Source organism: Nycticebus coucang, chromosome 6 (assembly GCF_027406575.1).
Source record: "Nycticebus coucang isolate mNycCou1 chromosome 6, mNycCou1.pri, whole genome shotgun sequence".
NCBI classification, from domain to species: domain Eukaryota; kingdom Metazoa; phylum Chordata; class Mammalia; order Primates; family Lorisidae; genus Nycticebus; species Nycticebus coucang.
Window position 1 is genome coordinate 2,374,207 of NC_069785.1, and position 20,242 is coordinate 2,394,448.

Sequence of the window (20,242 nt, forward strand, 5' to 3'; positions counted from 1 at the left end):
ACACACACCCCTCCCGACTACCATAATGTGCCTTGGGCCTTACGGTCTGACTTTTCCAAATACTAAAGCCTCTAAAACTCTTGTCTCAAAAAAAAAGTCACCAACACACTTTTGGGCAGGGAAAAAGAGCTTGTTTTTCTTTTTTGTTGTTGGGGATTCATAAGAAGGGTAATCATAAACTCATTGAGACTCATGGTATGTCACTCGGCATTGATTGGAAACTTCAGACTTTATGTGAAGGCTAGGACATAATTCTAAATTTCACAAGATTTTATTATTTTGTGTTTTTTGGGTTTTTTTTTTTTTTGTAGAGGCAGAGTTTCACCTTATTGCCCTCAGTAGAGTGCCATGACGTCATACAGCTCACGGCAACCTCCAACTCCTGTGCCCAGGCGATTTTCCTGCCTCAGTCCCCCCCAAGTAGCTGGGACTACAGGCGCCTGCCACAACACCCGGCTATTTTTTGTTGCAATTTGGCCAGAGCCATGTTCGAACCAGCCACCTCAGTATATGGGGCCAGTGCCCTACTCACTGAGCCACAGGTGCCGTCCCACAAGATTTATTAAAACCACTAGAAGCAACTCCAGAATTCAGATTTATCTTTCCTAGTATGTCACTGTTTTCATGTGCTATCACCTTCCTCAGTATCACAGTGAGTAAATGTTTAAGTGGAAGGCGCCTGCCCTTCTTGTCACTTTTCATGCAAACATTTTCTGGGAGGTATTTTCTTTTTCTTTTTCCTTTTTTTTTTTTAGGGAGCATCAGATAGGAGCAATCATGGTATTGCAAACCCTGATTACACAGAGATGTATAATCACAGATCATGCCCGTAAGGATTATCACACCTGATGATGGTGCAAGGGACATTTTCTGTCTTTGATCTTTTTGGACTACTATCTAATTCTTTCAGGAGTGTGAGTTTTTAACTGCAATCTTAAGGACAGCATCTTCTTCGTTAGGAAATTTGTACACATTTAATAGCCATTTTCCTGACTAAACACTAGGTAACATTCTGTGTCATCACAAACTGAATGGCTGTGGGCTCCCTTCATTTGATGAAGTAGTTTTTGGTGCTCCTTACTCTGCCCAGCTCATCTTGTATTCCTGTCCACGAAGCTCAGAGTTAAAAAGGGACAGCTTGACATGGACAGTTCTCAATAGGCTTGTCTACACATAGGTCAGAGCACATGGAGCCTTGGAATTTGGGGGAGATTTTGCATTTTTGCCTTCACCAAGCAGCTGAGCTGCAGGCCAAGAGAAAGAGAAACAGCTGAGAGCAATTACAAGTGATGTTGGTGCCACTGAGCAGCACCCTGGCTCCCACCACCATGCCTAGTTAGTTTTACTGTTTTTAGTAGAGATGGGGTCTTGTTCTTGCTCAGGCTGGTCTCCAACTCCTGAGCTCAAGCAATCCACTCACCTCAGCCTCCCAGATTGGTGGGATAACAGGCTAAGCCACCTACCCATTCAGTTTTCTATGCTTTTATTGTGAGGTTTCAAGGTCTTGATTTATTTCCTTTTATCTGTCTGCTTAGTTTCTATAAGGCTTTTGAATCTTTGGTGTGTAGTTTTGTTAATCACTTTTGAAAAATTCTCATTCAGCCATTACCTCTTAAAATATTTCTGCCACCTCTCTTTCTTTCCTTTTAAGACTAATTACCCATTTGGACTTTCTTGCTGTATCCCTCCATGTTTCTGAATGGTTTCTTTTAACCTATCTTGCAGTTCGTTTCTACATTGTCTAATCTTCTGCAGTACCCATCCAATTTTTATTTGGCTACTTTTAAATCAGCTAAGTTGTTTTGTTCTAAACTATTTCTACTTTTCTGCTAAAATTTTCAATTTTTTCTTTTTGAGACAGTCTCACTTTGTCACGCTCAGAGAGTGCCATGGTGTCACAGCTCACAGCAACCTCAAATTCTTGGGCTTAAGTGATTCTCTTGCCTCAGCCTCAGGAGTAGCTGGGACTACAGGTGAACGCCACAACACCCAGCTATTGTTTTGTTGCAGTTGTCATTGTTTAGCCGGGGCCGGGTTCAAACCCACCAGCCTCGGTGTATGTGGCCGACGCCATAACCACTGAGCTACGGGCGCCGAGCCACCAATTTTTTTTTTTTTATTTCCTTAAACATAGTAACCAAAGTTATTTGCAGCTTTTGGCCCAAGCTGGGTTTGAACTCGCCATCTCCGGTACATGGGGCTGGTGCCCTACTCCTTTGAGCCACAGGCGCCACCATAACCAAGGTTATTTTTAAAGACTGTCTCTTAGGCGCCACTATGAAGTTTTATATCGTCTGTCGAGAATTGATATGCACAGAATAGCCGCATAAAAATATGCAGAGCAAAACAATTTGCAATGCAAAGAGTAATGGCAAGACACAGCACTGAGATAGGAGACTTGACTTCTCTAACTTATCGAGGAAAGAGGGTCCCTTTTAGGTTGACCAACCCATCTGGCTTGTCTAGAACTTGCTGGGTTTCAGCAACGGACGTCCTGCATCCCGGAAAACCCGACAATCCAAAGAGAATCTGGACCCGGAGGAGCCCTACAGTGACAGCCGTCCAGGTGGGGGGCCCAGCTCCTCCCCGGGGCTGGCCTGCCTTCAGCAATAGGACAACCTTCTTGCTAGCTGAACCGGCCGGCCGCCGCGGGCGCTGTGGTGCGCAGGCGCGCAGTGCTTGGGCGTCACAGTTCCTTCCGCCTTCCCGGCAACCTCCGCGCGGCGCCTGCGCACGCGGTGACCTTTAACGATATCTGGCTGTGGACCTCTGCTGGGTCCAGCCGTTGCTTTGGCGTTGAGGTGAGTTTGGGGGACCTGGTTCCGGCTGGCTGGGTTCAGGCGAGCCCAGACCATGCTGGGAGAAGGCCGGTGAGTGGCGGGTGTCTCGGGCCTCCTTGGCTCCCGCTGACCTTGGGGTGCAGCCCCTCCGCCCGCACACGCCTGCTCTATGTGGAGGTTTGTAAAGGGAGGTAGACCAGGGACCAGCTGCTGGTAAGACGTGTTGCCGGGGTCTGCGCTACGCTTTTCTCCTCGGCCTTGACGCACTTCATGCACCTGTGTTGTGGTGCGCTTTTGACCGGGAGCGTACAGTGGCCTGCGGAGTTTAGGCAGCCAGGATTTCTCCCTAGTGCCGTCTCTCATGTGTCAAATTTCCTTGCAACACACTTATCCTCCACGTGTACATGTGGCAAAGTCTTGGGAGAGGGAGAAAAGGGGCACAAAACGAAATCAAATGGCGACGATCAAAATTGTGTGGAACTCAGGGCCGGGCGCGGTAGCTCACGCCTGTAATCCTAGCACTTTGGAAGGCCGAGGCAGGTGGATTGCCTTAGCTCACAGGTTCGAGACCAGCCTGAGCCAGAGCGAGACCTTGTCTCTAAAACTAGCCAGGCGTTGTGGCGGGAGGCTAAAACAAGAGAATCGCTTGAGCCGCCCAAGAGTTTGAGGTTGCTGTGAGCTGTGACGCCACAACACTACCCAGGGCGACAAAGTGAGACTTTATTTCAAAAAAAAAAAAAAACAAAAAACAAATTGTATGGAACACAGACTAAATCCCAGTATGTGTCTTAACCGGGCAGACATTTCCCATTGCCAGTGTATGGTCGAGTAATAGTCTGTTGCTAATTTAATGTGTCAAAATTTGAAGACTTAAGGAATACAGCAGACCCATTTGGCTTTTGAATAGGATGTGCTGTAAAACTGACACGGAGCTGGAAGATGTAGCCAAGCAGAATGGATTCAGGTGAAAGAAGTAGTGGGGGGGGGGCTTATTTTACTAAATATTGGGAACATGTCACTTTTCCATCCAAATATGACAGGTCTGGCTAAAAGGAAAGTCAAGGAAAAAGGAAGGGGGGAAGTTAAGTATTTGCAATATACTGTATAACAGGCCCCTACTTTACTGGACACCGAAGGGAATTTTGGGTAAAGAAGCAGTCCCAGGGCGCCTGTGGCTCAGTGAGTAGGGCGCTGGCCCCATATACTAAGAGTGGTGGTTTCGAACCCGGGCCCTGGCCCTGGCCAAACTGCAACAAAAAATAGCGGGGCATTGTGGAGGGCGCCTGTGGTCCCAGCTACTGAGAGGCTGGGGCAAGAGAATTGCCTAAGCCCAAGAGCTGGAGGTTGCTGTGAGCTGTGATGCCACAGCACTCTACCGAGGGTGACAAAATGAAACTCTGTCTCTTTAAAAAAAAAAAAAAAAAATACATATATATATATATACACACACACACACACACACATACATACACACACACTGGCTAACTGACGTTTCTTTAGTCCCTTTCACGGTTTTTGCACTCTCTGGGTTTACTTCACCCTTTTTCTTCTGGACCAGTGGTTCTCATCCTTCCTAATGCTGCGGCCCTATAATAACAGTTCCTATGGGTCACAACCCACAGGTTGAGAACCTCTGTTCTAGACCCTCTTCTGACATTGCTCTGTCTAAAACCCCTGCCTGGCCTATATGAGTACATCAGCATCTTTTAAGGTCTCTTAAGAGTCCCAGTGGCTTAGTGTGACTGTCAGCAGCTGGGCATTTGTAGGTCTTTCTGTTGCCACCCATGGTTGTTTACTGAATTCTTACTTGGGCACTGTTAGCTGAAGCATCTTCCAAGTAAATTGAGAAGTGCTTAAATGTAGTCATTCCAGACAACTATTTGAGTGACTGTAGTTTAATGGACCACTTCAGATGATACAAAGCCTATTGAAATAAAGATGAAGGCATCTGACTTGGGGGTAAAAGTAACCAAATATGTTACTTTGAGACCTGCACATAAAAGCAAACTAAGTTCAGGATTTAATAGCTTTTTCAAATCAGATCAGTATTCAATGATTATCTTTTTTTTTTTTTTTTTTGTGAGACAGAGTCTCACTATGTCGCCCTGGGAATAATGCCGTGGCATCAGAGCTCACAGCAACCTCAAACTCTTGGGCTTAAGAAAGAGATTCTCTTGCCTCAGCTTCCCGAGTACCTGAAACTACAGGCGCCCACTACAATGTCCGGCTATTTTTTGGTTGCAGTTGTTATTGTTGTTTAGTAGGCCCGGACTGGGTTCGAACCCACAAGCCTTGGTGCATGTGGCCAGTGCCATAACCACTGTGCTACAGGCACTGAGCCTTCAATGATTGTCTTATTAAATAAGTTTTAATTGGCAGCTCTTATGAAGTGACCTCACACCATCTGTTTTTGTATTTAGCAATGGACTCAAGAATGAGACCCAGGTGATCAGAGCATGCCCAAGCGCAGACTCTTGTTTCACAAGGAAATCATTCCAAGCGCAGACTGTTGTTTCACAAGGAAATTATCATGCCCTCTGTCCTTTCTTCAGCTTTGAAGGCCAACAGTTCTTAACATAATGATAAGAACATACTAGTTTTTCCATTTGAAAGTGCCTTTGGTGGCACAGCATTAGTGAGGATGGCCTCAGGGAGGGGGTACCCCTGTATGTGAGTAGGTCTAGCACAGGTGAGGCTTCCTGTTGGGTAGTAAAGGGAAATAGTTTGATCTTAAAAAATGAAAACTTCACCAGTTAAGTTGAGGTCATCATAATTTTATTACTATGTTCATTTTCAGATGCTTCAAAGCATTATTAAAAATGTGTGGGTCCCCATGAAACCTTACTATACTGAAGTTTACCAGGAGATCTGGATCGGAATGGGGTTGATGAGCTTCATTGTTTATAAAATCAGGAGTGCTGGTAAGTTTCTTTATTCGTGGTCAGGAAGAAAACATTTTCAAAAAGAACCATACTGCACACTGTACGGGAGCCATGGTTCTTAACTAGGAATGAATGTCAGAACTGCCTGCAGCACCTAGTGAACATACAGGGAGCGCGTGTCAGCCTCAAAGGGCATCTGGGGACAGGTAGAGAAAGTGAACAAGACTTTAGAGTCAGAGAGTTGTGAATTTTCTTAAATGTGACAGTATTATTGCAAATACAAAGGAGATATTCTTCATCGTGAGAGATAAAGACTAAAATGTTTAGGAATATAGTGTCATGGTATGTGATATTTTACTGTACCTTTTCAACAGTTCTGAATATTTGAAATTTTCCACAAAATTGTGGGGAGGGGGAGAATAACAATTTTTTGTGTGACCCAGTCACATATTACTAAGCCATTGATTAAAAAGAAGAAAGAAAGGGGCGGCGCCTGTGGCTCAGTGAGTAGGGCGCCGGCCCCATATGCCGAGGGTGGTGGGTTCAAACCCAGCCCCGGCCAAACTGCAACCAAAAAATAGCCGGGCGTTGTGGCAGGCGCCTGTAGTCCCAGCTGCTCGGGAGGCTGAGGCAAGAGAATCGCGTAAGCCCAAGAGTTAGAGGTTGCTGTGAGCCGTGTGACGCCACGGCACTCTACCCGAGGGCGGTACAGTGAGACTCTGTCTCTACAAAAAAAAAAAAAAAAAGAAGAAGAAAGAAAGAAGAAAACTTTAAATTGCAAGACTGGACTGTAGGATATGGTAAGGAGTAAAAGCCCTGCAAATTTGAAAGGGTTCTTAGCTGTGTATGCAACATCTCTGGGAAAATTTTTACCATTTCTTTGCTGTGAGCCTGCAGTGGTGACCTTCCTATAGTTGGCTTAAGCTATAAAGCCTTCAACCAAATGTTAATTGTGGCAAAGGCATTTTGGTAAAGCATTGTTATGACCAAATTTTTCTTTCATTTTAGATAAAAGAAGTAAAGCTTTGAAAGGTAAGTTTTCTGCTTTTTGAAATGGTTGGGGAAGAAAAACACCATCCTATCTTTTCAGGACAGGGTATATATCATTGTTCTGAATTGAAATCAACAGCATGGCCCAGTAACTATATAAGATACTGTGGAAACGCTTCAGAACATGAAGTTTGCTGTGCCTGTCAGAAAAGAGAGTTCTGAATTTCTCCTTTTTATAGTCTAAATCTTAAAAACCATTACTTACCTCCTCAGGTCAAGTAAAACTTCCAGAAAAGTAGAAAAACAGATGAATCAGAGATAGCTTATGCCACCAACAGGGAACCATAGTTAACTATGCAGACACGCTGGCGTGTAAATTTCCCTAATGCCTGTTCTCAATATGTTTAAAAGAAAGCACCCTATACGTATAAGCCTCGGAGCTGGACCCTTCATCGCTTTGTTTCACCAATGACAATGAAACTTTAGTCAGACGAGTCCTGCACAGACTCAGCACTGGCTTTGAGGAGGAGGTGTTTCCCTCCCTCTCTCATCTCCACCCCTACAGGGGGTTCTGTATAGAATCCTCCATACTTTTTTATAGTATAAAAAAATGTCATTTATGCTTTTTGCCTTGTTCATAATGTCTTTGCTCCTTTCTAAATTGTATCTGTGTCCTACATCTCTTTCAAAAGCTCCTGCACCTGCTCATGGTCATCACTAACCAGCCTCACTTGGAGCACACAAGAGATGGACCCGTAGAGCTAAGCAAAGCTGTGTCACATGGACTGTCCCTGTGTACTTGTATAAGTAGCATGTACTCATGGCATGAATAAATGTGTCTGTGAGATGCACCACATCCGGACTGCTTTCAGTGTGTCCCTTCTCAGCTCTGTCCTGTGTCCAGGAATGCTCAGTAGATCATTTGTAATGTACCAGATGAAACCAGAATCTCAGAACCCCAAGGAAGGGAAATGTTAATATCTCAATTGTCACCAGAGTTGAGGATCAGGATCTAGACACCCAGGCTGTGTTGCTTAGTAAATGTTTGATAAGCATGATTCTGCTACTTGTGCCTGTCCGAGCCTCTGTCTTCTCATCTGGAAGATGGAGATGTTAGTTATGTAAGTTCTAAGAGTTAGGATGGTCAGTGGGGGGTAGGGAAGCATTATTCAGACCATAACATGCTGTAGGAATAGGTAGCATTAGAGCACATGGTGTGTAAAATTACAGGCTTTAGGAGAAAATGCTACCAGTAGGCGGCGCCTGTGGCTCAGTGAGTAGGGCGCCGGCCCCATATGCCAAGGGTGGTGGGTTCAAACCCAGCCCCTGCCAAACTGCAACAAAAAAATAGCCGGGTGTTATGGCGGGCACCTGTAGTCCCAGCTATTCAGGAGGCTGAGGCAAGAGAATCACTTAAGCCCAGGAGCTGGAGGTTGCTGTGAGCTGTGTGATGCCACGGCACTCTACCAAGGGCCATAAAGTGAGACTCTGTCTCTAAAAAAAAAAGAAAGAAAATGTTACCAGTAAATAATCGCTTAAGAGGCAAATTATATATTGTAAAAACAGCCGATTGATATTTCTTCCAGCAAGGCTAACATCAGATGAACACTGCATGATATTTAGCTCCATCTAAGGCAGTTACCAGAACCCTAGAATGGCATGCAGCAAGCAAGTGTAGGAGTAAATCCAGTTTGAAATCTGCTACTTAGCAGTTTAGTGGAGTCCAGCTGTGGAATAGAAATGATGGCCCGATCTGGCTATCCTGTCCTCTTGAGAGCAGAGGCACCTGTTTCTCCTTTGTATCTCTATCATTTAGCATCAGGTCTGGCCCATGGCAGGTGCCTGACAACCACTTACTGTGAGATATCTGTGAGCTTCATTTTCTTTCGTAAGATGGAGATAAAATCCACCTTGTCTACCTTAGTAAGAGCCTCAGGGATGCTAGACTCAGTAAGAAGTTTGCATGAAGACATTAGGCAGCACCAATGGAAGTCATCATTGGATTGTGTGAGATTCAGAAAGTTCAGTTCTAACACAATAATCACTTAAAAAAAAAAAAAAAGACTGGGTCTCACTGTGTTGCGCAGGCTGTTCTCCAACACCTGACCTAAAGCAATCCTCCTGCCTCAGCCTCCCAAGACATTGGGATTACAAGCATGAGCTACCACTCCTGGTCATACTTAATTTCTCTGTTCCACATTTTCTTCTCTTACACCTGCAGAGGAAGAATTGGCACTGTGGTACACAAACAGTCTGCACCGCTATTCAAGCTTTGGTGTGCGTTAGGACCACTGGGCCCAAGTGTTTATGATTCCACTTGTCTGGAAGGAGCTGATGCCCAGGAAAATTGCTGATAATACAAAGGACAGGCACTAGCTCTGCCTTGACACCCCCCGCAGCCCTTACATCCGCTGCATCAATAGTGGCCATTCCCTGTGGTTTGCCCCAGCCTCCAGCCCTGTGCCGTTCATCTTAGTGCATTTACTCCTAGGACCTAATGAGGCACCAACACAGTTCTGTGGTCCAGACAGGGAACTGAGGTTAGAGGCAGTAATGTGGCAAAGATGTCAAGGCTGACAAGTGCGGGGGCCAGGACTTGCACCCAAGGGTCTGAACTCATCCAGGGAGAGCTGCTCCTGAAGCCGCAGAAAGGGGAGTGCCTTCTCACAGGGCCGGACTGTTCCTCTTCTCCCTCCTCTACCTGAGAGTCCTCAGAGTGAAGAAAAATTCTCTTATAAAAAAAGATATTTGTGACCCCACCATGTATGTCTGTGCAGAGCTAATGTGAGAGTAGGAAATTATATTTCCTATCCCAGAACCCACTTCACCTTCTAAATCCCTCAGGGTTTTAGAAATGCCTAGTTCACATACTAAGAGCAGCCTGTAAGTGGGAGCAGACTTTGTCACCAGAAGATTGTCACCTGGGGCTTCCCAGTGGGTGCAGCCAGCAGCCAATAAAAGGTATGCACAGAATTCAGAAGCAGAGAGGGTGAGGTAACAGATAGTTTCAGGAATTTCAAAGAAACCCACATATTCATCCCTTTCTTAGTGGTGCTTTCAAAGCTGCTACAGGTAAAAACCTAAAGGCAGGGAGAACAAGTCAGGCAACTGAAGATTAAGGTGGTTTTAAACAAAACACTATGCTTTCCCTTAACTGCAAGCCAGCCTCTGGGAGGAGGCATTGTCTCTCTCTTTGCCTGTCACTGCATGGCCCAGGGGTACATGCATCCAGACACCCTGGAGGGCATGGTTTCTGCTGCCCTGGTGGAGCTGTGTCTCCAGAGCATGCAGCTGCTGACCACCAGAGGGCCAGGCTGTAACCTGCTGCTTTGCCATTGACTCACTGGGGCTGCACAATGTCAACTCAGCTCATACTGGGAGTCCATTTCACAGCCCAGTTCTCATTTTATTAGGAACAAAAATGTCACAAGGGCCCAGATGGGATAATGAGCTTGCATTAGAGGATGACTGCCTGGTTGACAAACCAGCTAGTTAACTGGTAGACCAGAATCCAGAACCTGACCATCTGGCTTTGGAATCAGGACTTGGACTGTGGTCTGGCTTCAGATGGCTGCATCATCTGTGCAGTGCACGTGATCTTGCTCAGGGCCCAGCGATGGCCAGCCCTTGGCCCCCTACTCTGGAAGCCCTGAGTCTAGAGAATAGGATAACAGATGATGACAGTGCTTGGCAGAACACATAGCAGGGTGGTCTGTGCCAATACAGGTGGCCAGAAGGGGCGCCAGCACAAGGGCTCGCCACACCTGGAGCCCTGAGTCAGCTTCCTGGTACCCGCTCAGCTAACTGACACGTGTACCTGGCATAGGTACAAGTGGGCATAAAAAGGCATTTTCTGATGTGTTTAGGGAGATTTGAACATGGACTGGGTATCAAGTGACATCAGAGAAATAATTGTATTAGGTTATTTAGTACCACAATAATGACAGTGGGAAATGTCTTTGGTTTTAGAAATGCAGACGTTATAGCCTAGGCATGAGGTGATATCCTGGACGGGTTTCACGGTGCACCAGCAGATGTCACCTGGAAGTGGGCTGCTGGATGGAGTGAACAGAGGAGAAGAGATTGGCTGTGATGTGGGGGGACAGATGCACGTGGGGTGCATAACAATTCCTTCTTCCAGCCAGGCAGGTGGCTCACACCTGTAATCCTAGCAGTCTGGGAGGCCAAGGCAGGTTTATTGCTTGAGCTCATGAGTTCAAGACCAGTCTGAGCAAAAAGGAGACCCCATCTCTACTAAAAATAGAAAATCTGAGGCAAGAGGATCGCTTGAGCCCAGGAGTTTGAGGTTGCTGTGAGCTATTATGCCACAGCACTCTACCAAGGGCAAGAAAGTGAGACTTTGTCTCAAAAAAAAAAAAAAAACAATTTCTTCTTCCTTGATACCTTCTGACTTCTCCTAATAAAGTTTTAGAACACTGGCAAAAACTAAAAAAACAAGTCATGCAATTTAAGCTTTTGTCAGAATTGTGATACCTGTTTGAGAAGCCACCACTGCGCATCCCCAGGCAGTGGGGTGACAGCGCTGCAGACCCACAGTTGATTCAGTCAGGTGATGACCACATCCTTACCACTCTTTCCAGAATGCATGTTGCCAGTGTCTATTACCTAAATGACAGAAGAGTCAGATTTTTCATTTGTTTCCTCCCTGAAGAATCATTTAATAATGAGCCTAACTCCTACATCTATAGGGAAAATAATGCCAGAAAATTCTCATGTTATTAGGAACAAAAACCTATTTTTTAAATTAACTGTACAACTAAAAACGGAAATGTAGATGATTATAAATGGTTTTATATTGTCATCTTCGTCTCTTTCTTCCTTTCAAATGTAAAGACACGCTTGGTATTTTCCTCCCATCTTTATGTTTGAAAAATATATTCCACTGTATAATGAAAGGTCAAGCATTGGCTGGCACCCTAGCTCAGTGGTTAGGGTGCTGGTCACATGCACCAGAGCTGGTTCAAACCCAGCCTGGGCCTGCTAAAAAAAAAAAAAAAAAAAAAAAATAGCCAGGCATTTTAGTCCCAGCTACTTGGGACACTGAAGCAAGAGAATCACTTGAGCCCAGGAGTTTGCGGTTGCTGTGAGCCGTGATGCCACAGCACTCTACCAAGGGCAACAAAATAAGACTCTGTCTCAAAAAAAAACAAAAAAAAAAAAGAAAGAAAAGAGCAAATTATGCCCAAAGCAAGCAAAAGATAGGAAGTATTAAAGATAAGAAATGCAATAGAAAACAGAAAATGGAAAAAGATCTATGAAACCAAACGCTGGTTCTTTGGAAAATTTAAAAAATGGATAAACCTCCAGCTGTACTGACAAGAAAAAATAAAGGGAAGAGGCAGACCATCATGAGTGAGAGACGCCGTCACTGTGGACTTGAGAGGGCAGCGAAGGGCATCGTGAGCAGCTTCAGCATCATGAGTGAGAGACGCCGTCACTGGGGACTTGAGAGGGCAGCGAGGGGGGTCGTGAGCAGCTTCAGCATCATGAGTGAGAGACGCCGTCACTGTGGACTTGAGAGGGCAGCGAGGGGCGTCGTGAGCAGTTTCAGCATCATGAGTGAGAGACGCCGTCACTGTGGACTTGAGAGGGCAGTGAGGGGCGTCGTGAGCAGCTTCATGCCGGCAAATTATACAAGACGTATGAAAGGGGCAAATTCCTCATGAGACACAAATTACTGCAGCTCAATCAAGAAAAGAAGGCCAGGCAAGGTGGCTTACACCTGTAATCCTAGCTCTCTGGGAAGTTTGGAGGCTGAGGCAGGTCGATTACCTGAGCTCAGGAGTTCAAGACCAGCCTGAGCAAGAGCGAGACCCTGTCTCTACTAAAAATAGAAAAAGCAGCCATGCATCATGGTGGGCACCTGTAATCTTAGCTACTGTGGAGGCTGAGGCAAAAAGATTGCTTTGAGCCCAAGAAATTTGATGTTGCTATGAGCTATGATCCAGGCACTCTACCCAGGGCAACAGGGTGAGGCTCTGTCTCAGAAAAAAAAAAAAATCTAAGGAATCTATCACAAAAATATCAGACCTATAAAGTGTGTTTAATAAGACACCACGTACAAAATCAGTTTTATTGTATTTCTATATATGAGAGCTATTTGTAAAGTACCCAGCCTGTAATATGAAAAACAGATACATGACTGGATACTCTCAGTCCTCTTAATAGCAACAAATAGAAATTGAAACTTCATGTAGTTTTAACATTCTGGGAGGCCAAGTAGGAAAATCCCTTGAGCTCAGTTCCAGACCAGTCTGAGCAAGAGCAAGACCCATCTCTACTAAAAATAGAAAAATCAGCTGGGCGTGGTGACGGTTGCCTGGAGACCCATCTACTCAGGAGGCTGAGGCAGAAGGATCACTTGACCCCAAGAGTCTGTGAACTATAATCATACCACTGCATTCTAGCCTGGACAACAGAGCAAGGCACTGTCTCTTTAAAAATAAAAAAGAAGGGCCAGGCGCAGTGGCTCACTCCTGTAATCCTAGCATTCCAGGAGGCACAAGCAGGTGGATTGCCAGAGCTCACAAGTTCAAGACCAGCCTGAGCGAGAGCAAGACCCCATCTCTAAAATTAGCCAGGCACTGTAGCAGGCACCTTTAGTCCCAGCAACTCAGGAGGCTGAGGCAAGAGGATCACTTGAGCCCAAGAGTTTGAGGTTGCTGTAAGCTATGACACTTAAGGCACTCTACCAAGGATGACAAAGTGAGACTTTGTCTCAAAAAAAAAAAAATAAGTACCTACCTACAAATAAATAAACGAGGTGGTAATCATACATTATTCTTACCCAGTAATCCAAGTTCAAGATACTGCATGGACTTGTAACCAGCAAAAAGAGATATAGATTCTGTCTTCATAAGACTGAGGATCAGGGCAGCACCTGTGGCTCACTAAGTAGGGTGCCGGCCCCATATGCCAAGGGTGGCGGGTTCGGACCCAGCCCCGGCCAAACTGCAACAAAAAAATAGCCGGGCGTTGTGGCGGGCACCTGTAGTCCCAGCTGCTTGGGAGGCTGAGGCAAGAGAATCGTGTAAGCCCCAAAATTAGAGTTTGCTGTGAGTCCTGTGACATCATGGCACTCTACCAGAGGGTGGTACAGTGAGACTCTGTCTCTACAAAAAAAAAAAAAAAGACTGAGGATTAAATGAGGTATCCGGAAGTCTTTAATTAATCACTGAATGAATTAGATTTTCTTATATTCACTGGTTTTGAATTCAAAACAGAATGCATTTAGGAGGCATAATACTTAGAACACAACAAAAAAGTGCAACTGTCACATTTAAGAAGCTTGGGGGCGGGTGGTGCCTGTGGCTCATGGAGTAGAGTGCCAGCCCCACATACGGGAGGTGGTGGGTTCAAAGCCTGCCTTGGCCAAAAACTACAAAAACAGAGAGAAGAAAAAAAAAAAGAAACAGCTTGGGGGATCTAAGTCAGGATTCCCCCATGTATTCAGGAGTGTACCCCACCTCATGCAGCGTGCCTGGAGGAAGGGCCTGTGGGAAGTAGCCTTGGGAGTCTGGAGGGAGATGGGCATGTGCACACCAGCCTGTCAACAGCTCCACATCCTGCGGCAGGCAAAATGGGCCCAACCCAGAGCGTCCCCAGCCTGAGTCCCCATGTGGTCCCTTCTTTCTGGAGTGCACTCTGGGGTGCTGGTGTTCTGAGCCCCGGAGCGCTTCCCTTTCTCAGTACCATCCCTCCACCCTTTTTAAGGCCCAAACATTGGGAACAGCTCCTGTTTAGCTGATCTCTGACCTGGGGCTGCCTGTGGCCCCAAGTCAAAATCCGTAAGTCTTTCTGGTGTGACAAAGCTCATTACACATCTTCCTAGGTCTGCAAAACCACTACAACGTTTTCCTTCCTGGCTTAAAGAGTTTGGGGAGGGTCCAGACAGGTGGATGCTATCACAGATCCCAGACCTGAGTGGCCTCCTCTCTGCTGGCTCCCCCAGAGGCAGAGCAAGGAGTGCTGGGGGCTCATGTCCCTGCTTGGCCTGTGGCCACTAACTACCCAGGACCATGCTGGGATTAAGCTGTGCTCCCCAGACTTGGACTGAATCTACCCCTCACTCCCCACCCCCATTGGCTGTTCTGCTAACAAAAGTGTTTACCCATCTTCTCCCCTCCCCACCCTCTCCTGGGCACCTAGGCACAAATCCCCACCTAGGAGTCAGCTTCTGACAGCCCCCAAGATTTCAGACACCTTTTAAAGGATCTGCCAAGAAACGCAGGGATATGTGGAGTACAGTGACAGCAGGAGGGTGTCACAGTGTGGTCACCCTGCCACACCACTCATGTGCTCTCACCTGCCTCCAGGTGACCTAATATCCCAAACTGTGCCTTGGGAACATCACGACGGATTTGCCAATGTCCTGAAGTGTCCCGGAGACTCCCCACCTCACAAAGGGCCGACTGTGGGAGTGAGGAGCCCCACACAGGCACTGCCTGTCCTGACAGGCCCAGCTTCTCTCCAGCTGACAATGGCAGGGTAATGAAGGCGCTCTGCTATGGACTCCAGGCACACTCTCTTTTGAAATGAGCCTTGTGTTTGTGTCTCTTTCTGGCCTCAAAACCCAGTGGCTTTTCCAGTGAAACCAGCACCATGGCCTCCTGTGCACCTATCCAGGTGGCCTGGGTGGCCCTAAAGTCCACCCAACGTGCTGAGGTGCTGCCAGCCACAGCACCCATGCCAGCCAAGTCTTGTTGCCAGGGTAGGCCCCCACCGGACAGCTCTCTCCAGAGCTGTGTGAGCTGCCAGGACATCTCCCCACCCTCTCAGACGGACTGAGGTGCTCTGCCCTCACACTCAGATCCCTTCCTCCAGCCCAAGCACCCAAAGCCCATGGGTGGAAAGTTGTTTCACCTGTGCCTGAGAAGGCTGCTCTCCTTTACAAAAGAAGCTGCAGAGATGTGATGAACAGTTTGCAAACCAAATACTGAGGTGGCCCCAGGGCGGCCACAGCAGTAATTCTTAAAGTGGGATCCTGGGGCCCCCACAGCTACAGTAGCAGCAGCATCTGAGAACTGTCAGAAATGCACATGCTCAGGCCCCACCCCAGACCTGCTGTGCCAGTCTGTACTGGGCCCAATGCTCTGTGCTCTAAGGCACTCCAGGAAATTCAGATGCATGCTCAAGTTCAAGGCTCTGGAAGAGCTGCCTTTAAAGGAAGACTGGAGCAAGGGCTTCTGCAGCACCATTCCTAATGCAGAGGAGAAGCCCCCCCTCCGACTCTCACCTGTCATCCCAGCACTGTGAAGGCCGAGGCAGAAGGATCTCTTCAGGCCAGGAATTTGACACCAGCCAGAGCAACATGTTGAGGTCCTATCACTACAAAAAATAGAAAAATTAAGGCTGAGGATGATGGTTCATGCCTAATACCCCAGCACTCTGAAAGGTCAAGGCAGGAGGATCCCTTGAGCTCAGGAGTTTGAGACCAGCCAGAGCACGAATGAAACACTGTCTCTACTAAAAATAGAAAAACTAGCTGAGCATCATGGCAGGTGCCTATAGTCCCAGCTACTCAGGAAGGCTGAGTCAGGAGGATCATTTGAGGTTGCTATGAACTAGGCTGATGCCACAGCTATACTCTAGCCTGGGCAACAGAGTGAGATTCTGTCTCAAAAATAAATTAATTGGGGCCAGGCGTGGTGGCTCACACCTGTAATCCTAGCACTCTGGGAGGCCAAGATGGGTGGATTGCCAGAGCTCACAAGTTCAAGACCAGCCTGAGCCAGAGTGAGACCCCCGTCTCTAAAAATAGCTGGGCATTGTGGCGGGCACTTGTAGTCCCAGCTACTCGAGAGGCTGAGGCAAGAGAATCCCTTGAGCCCAAGAGTGTGCGGTTTCTGTAAACTATGATGTCACAGCACTCTACCCAGGGCAAGGAAAAAAAAAAAAAAAACAAGTATACATACACACACACAAAAAAACAAAGATGTAGATAGTAGATAGTGTCACCACTATTGACCAGAGCACCCTTCCTGTCTTCCTGTGTCCCCTCCTCTCTGTGCTATCCCCACATTCACCAGGCCCCTTGTACAGGTGCCCACTCTTTTTAGCAACTAGGCTTATATCCACTGCTCCCCCCTCAGGTCCCCCCAACCAACAATCGTGGAGTCCCAGCATGCCCTGCAGTTTCACCAACACATGTCGACTGACCACTTGGGCCCACCCTCACCTGTGCAAGTGACAGGATCAACTCATTTCCCTGCCTGTGAACCAACATAACCAAGGAGGCCTGGGAGGAAAACACATTCCAGTATCTGCAGACATCCCTCCTGAGACAGTCTCACCCGTGGTCTCACAAAGCAGATATCCACCAGCACACTGGCCCCCTCAAGACACAGGTCCTGGAGGAATCTGAGGAAGACACCAGGGGCCCCAGAGGCTTCCAGACACAGAGTGGGCCTAGGATTTGGTGCCTCGCTGTATCTGTCTGAGGCCTCCAGCCCTCTCCCTGGACATCACCTCTTCTCCCTTGCCCACTGCCTGCTGGCTACTCTGCTCCTCATGAGGATGCCCTGACAGCACCCACAGGACCTCTCTCCAGTGGGACTCCACTGCTCTGTTTCTGATCCAAATAACTGAGTAGCATGTCTGGTTGGCCCAGCTCATCTTTCTAGGGAGAACAGGTCTCCAGCCTCTGAGAGGTGTCCAACCACAACCCAGTTGATTGCAGGGTCCTCTTTCCAACAGCTCTGATCATCTCTCTCCAGCATTGACTCATCTGAAGTTTTAGAGTTTTGATTTGGAAAGCTCCCAGTTTCATGTAGTTTTACTTCATCTTTAAAGGTTAACTCATCATCAGCCTGGTAACCTTAACCTAGAAGTCCAGCTTTGGGTGGCAGTGACTGTGGCTGTGCACTGATCCTCAGTGCCAGTGGCCAGCCTGGTGACCCAGGCACCCTCCCCACCAGGAGCCCAGATTGACTCACATTCTCTCAAAGGGGCTGAGGGTGAGGGCAGAGGGAACTGGACAGACACCCTCATTTCACTCTGGTCTCATTCCCACACTTGCTGGTGCTGGGCGAAGGCTGGTGAGGTTAGCTGGCACTGGCTGTCAGAGCAGAGGTTGGGAGGGGAAGTCAAGGTCCTGGCAGCAGCCACCCCAGCTACTCCTCAACCACATAGGGGGCTGGTTAATAAATACCAAGGCTGGCAGTAGAGATGCCCTTTCTTCCAGGAAATTATCTCAGAAGAGCTCCATGGCCTGGATCTTGCTGCCTGTTAAAGTGTAACTGATGCCCGTGTCACACTTGGTCCTGGAATGAGTGTCCAGGGAAGTGTTTAGTTTAATGGATGAACAAAGCAGCCTTTGTCTCAGCCAGCACCAAGCTGTCCTTGGTTACCCAGTTAACCCCCCTGAGGGAGGGATGGGGCTGGCAGCACCCACGCTGATGCCGGAGGGAGGCCGTTTGGAGGGTGGGGGCTTATTTCTGTGAGGTAGCAGTTCCACCTCATGGTTTCCATCATCTGGAGTGAAGGTGGTGGTCACCACTCTGTCCTATCTCCTCCAGGGTCTTGCCCAGTCTTCCAGATTCCTCTGGAAGGGGGCGCTGCAGGTCTCCCAGCACCTGCACCTCTGGTCTCCCACAGAGCTTTGCCAAAATACACCTTTCCTGGCCCCAACCAGGTTGACAAGTTACATCTCTGGTGAAGGTGCAAGTCTACCACTTGTACTTCTTATTAAAAAGCTCTCTGGGGCTGGGCACAGCGGCTCACGCCTGTAATCCTAGCACGCTGAGAGGCTGAGGTAGGTGGATGACTTGAGCTCACAAGTGGGAGACCAACCTGAGCAAAAGTGAAACCCCATCTCTGGCTCAGCGCCTGCAGCTCAAGCAGCTAAGGCGCCAGCCACATACTCCAGAACTGGGGGTTCAAATCCAGCCCAGGCCTTCCAAACAACAAACAATGACAACTACAACCAAAAAATAGCCGGTATTGTGGTGGGTGCCTGTAGTCCCAGCTACTTGGGAGGCTGAGGCAAGAGAATCGCTTAAGCCCAAGAGTTGGAGGTTGCTGTGAGCTATGATGCCCTGGCACTCTACCCAGGGCGACAGCTTGAGGCTCTGTCTCAAAAAGAAAGCAAGAAAGGAAGAAACCTCATCTCTACTAAAAATAGAAAAACTGAGGTGAGAGGATGGCTTGAGCCCATGAGTTGGAGGTTGCTGTGAACTACGACACCATGGCACTGTCCCCAGGAGACTCTGTCTCAAAAAACAAACAAACAAACAAAACTCTGGGTTACTTCCAAATAAACAGGAAGATGGGAGCTGGGTAGAGTATAAATAGAACGAGAAGGGCCAGGAGTTAATTGAAATGCATGAATAGAGATTTATTGTAAATTCTACTTCCTGGCCACACACAGTGGCTTACACCACCTAGCACTCTGGGAGGCTGAGGCCAGAGGTTCATTTGAGCTTAGTAGTTGGAGACCACCCTAAGCAGGAGTGAGACCTCATATCTACTAAAAATAGAAAAACACAGCCAGCCTTTGTGGCCAGCGCCTGTAGTCTCAGCTACTTAGGAGGCCGAGGCAAGGGGATTGCTCAAGCTCAGGAGGGAGAGGTTGCTGTGACCCAGGATGATGCCACGGCGCTCTACCTAGGGCAACAGAGTGAGACATGGCCTCAAAAAAAAAAAGAAAGAAAAAGAGGGCAGTGCCTATGGCTCAAAGGAGTAGGGAGCTAGCCCCATATATATGCCAGAGGCGGCAGGTTCAAACTCAGCCCCAGCCAAAAACTGCAAAAAAAAAAAAGAGAGAGAGAGAAAGAAAACTATTATAAATATTATGATAAAATAACTTTTCTTTTTTTTTTTTTTGATACAGAGCCTCAAGCTGTCACCCTGGGTAGAGTGCTGTGATATCACAGCTCACAGCAACCTCCAACTCCTGGGCTTAAGCAATTCTCTTGCCTCAGCCTCCCAAGTAGCTGGGACTACAGGCGCCCACCACAACACTCAGCTGTTTTTTGGTTGTAGTTGTCATTGTTGTTTGGCAGGCCCAGGCTGGATTTGAACCCACCAGCTCTGGTGTATATGGCTGGCCCCTTAGCCGCTTGAGCTACAGGCACCAAGCCAAAATAACTTTTCAAACTTCATGATTTTTTAGTTAAAAAAGAATGGAAGTTGTCTGGGTGCGGAGGCTCACACCTGTAATCCTAGCACTCTGGGAGGCTGAGGCCTCAGACATCCCTGAGCAAGAGTGAGACCTTGTCTTTACTAAAAAGAGAAAGAAAAAAAAAACTAGCTGGCCATGGCAGGTGCCTGTAGTCCCAGCTACTTGGGAGACTGAGGCAAGAAGATCAGGTGAGCCCAGAAGTCTGAGGTTGCTGTGAGCTGTGACGCTATGACACTCTACAGGGTGACAGAGTGAGATTCTGTCTCAAAATAAAATTCTAGGGGGGAGGATGGGTGGAGGGAGGGTGATTGGTGGGATTACACCTGTGGTGCATCTTACAAGGGTACATGTGAAACTTAGTAAATGTAGAATATAAATGTCTTAACACAATAACTAAGAAAATGCCAGGAAGTCTATGTTAACCAGTGTGATGAAAACGTGTCAAACTG

The 20,242-nt window shown here is 47.4% G+C and overlaps 1 protein-coding gene and 1 pseudogene across 1 annotated transcript; one reads left to right on the forward strand and one right to left on the reverse strand.

Moving 5' to 3' along the window:
- Positions 1–760: 760 nt before the first annotated feature.
- On the reverse strand, positions 761–852 carry LOC128589466 (uncharacterized; annotated as a pseudogene).
- A 1,836-nt stretch (positions 853–2,688) lies between these two features.
- Positions 2,689–13,074, forward strand: ATP5MJ (ATP synthase membrane subunit j). Its single transcript, XM_053595660.1, has 4 exons — positions 2,689–2,870; positions 5,578–5,701; positions 6,671–6,694; positions 7,345–13,074. The coding sequence occupies exons 2-4, from the start codon at positions 5,578–5,580 to the stop codon at positions 7,371–7,373; spliced, it is 177 nt and encodes a 58-aa protein (XP_053451635.1). The 5' UTR covers positions 2,689–2,870; the 3' UTR covers positions 7,374–13,074.
- The last annotated feature ends 7,168 nt before the right edge of the window (positions 13,075–20,242 follow it).

Coding starts and splice junctions, on each gene's coding strand:
- ATP5MJ (XM_053595660.1), top strand. CDS start 5,578: ATGCTTCAAAGCATTATTAAAAATGTGTGGGTCCCCATGAAACCTTAC. Junction 5,702..6,670: donor TTATAAAATCAGGAGTGCTG/GTAAGTTTCTTT, acceptor CTTTCATTTTAG/ATAAAAGAAGTAAAGCTTTG. Junction 6,695..7,344: donor AAGAAGTAAAGCTTTGAAAG/GTAAGTTTTCTG, acceptor CTCTTTCAAAAG/CTCCTGCACCTGCTCATGGT.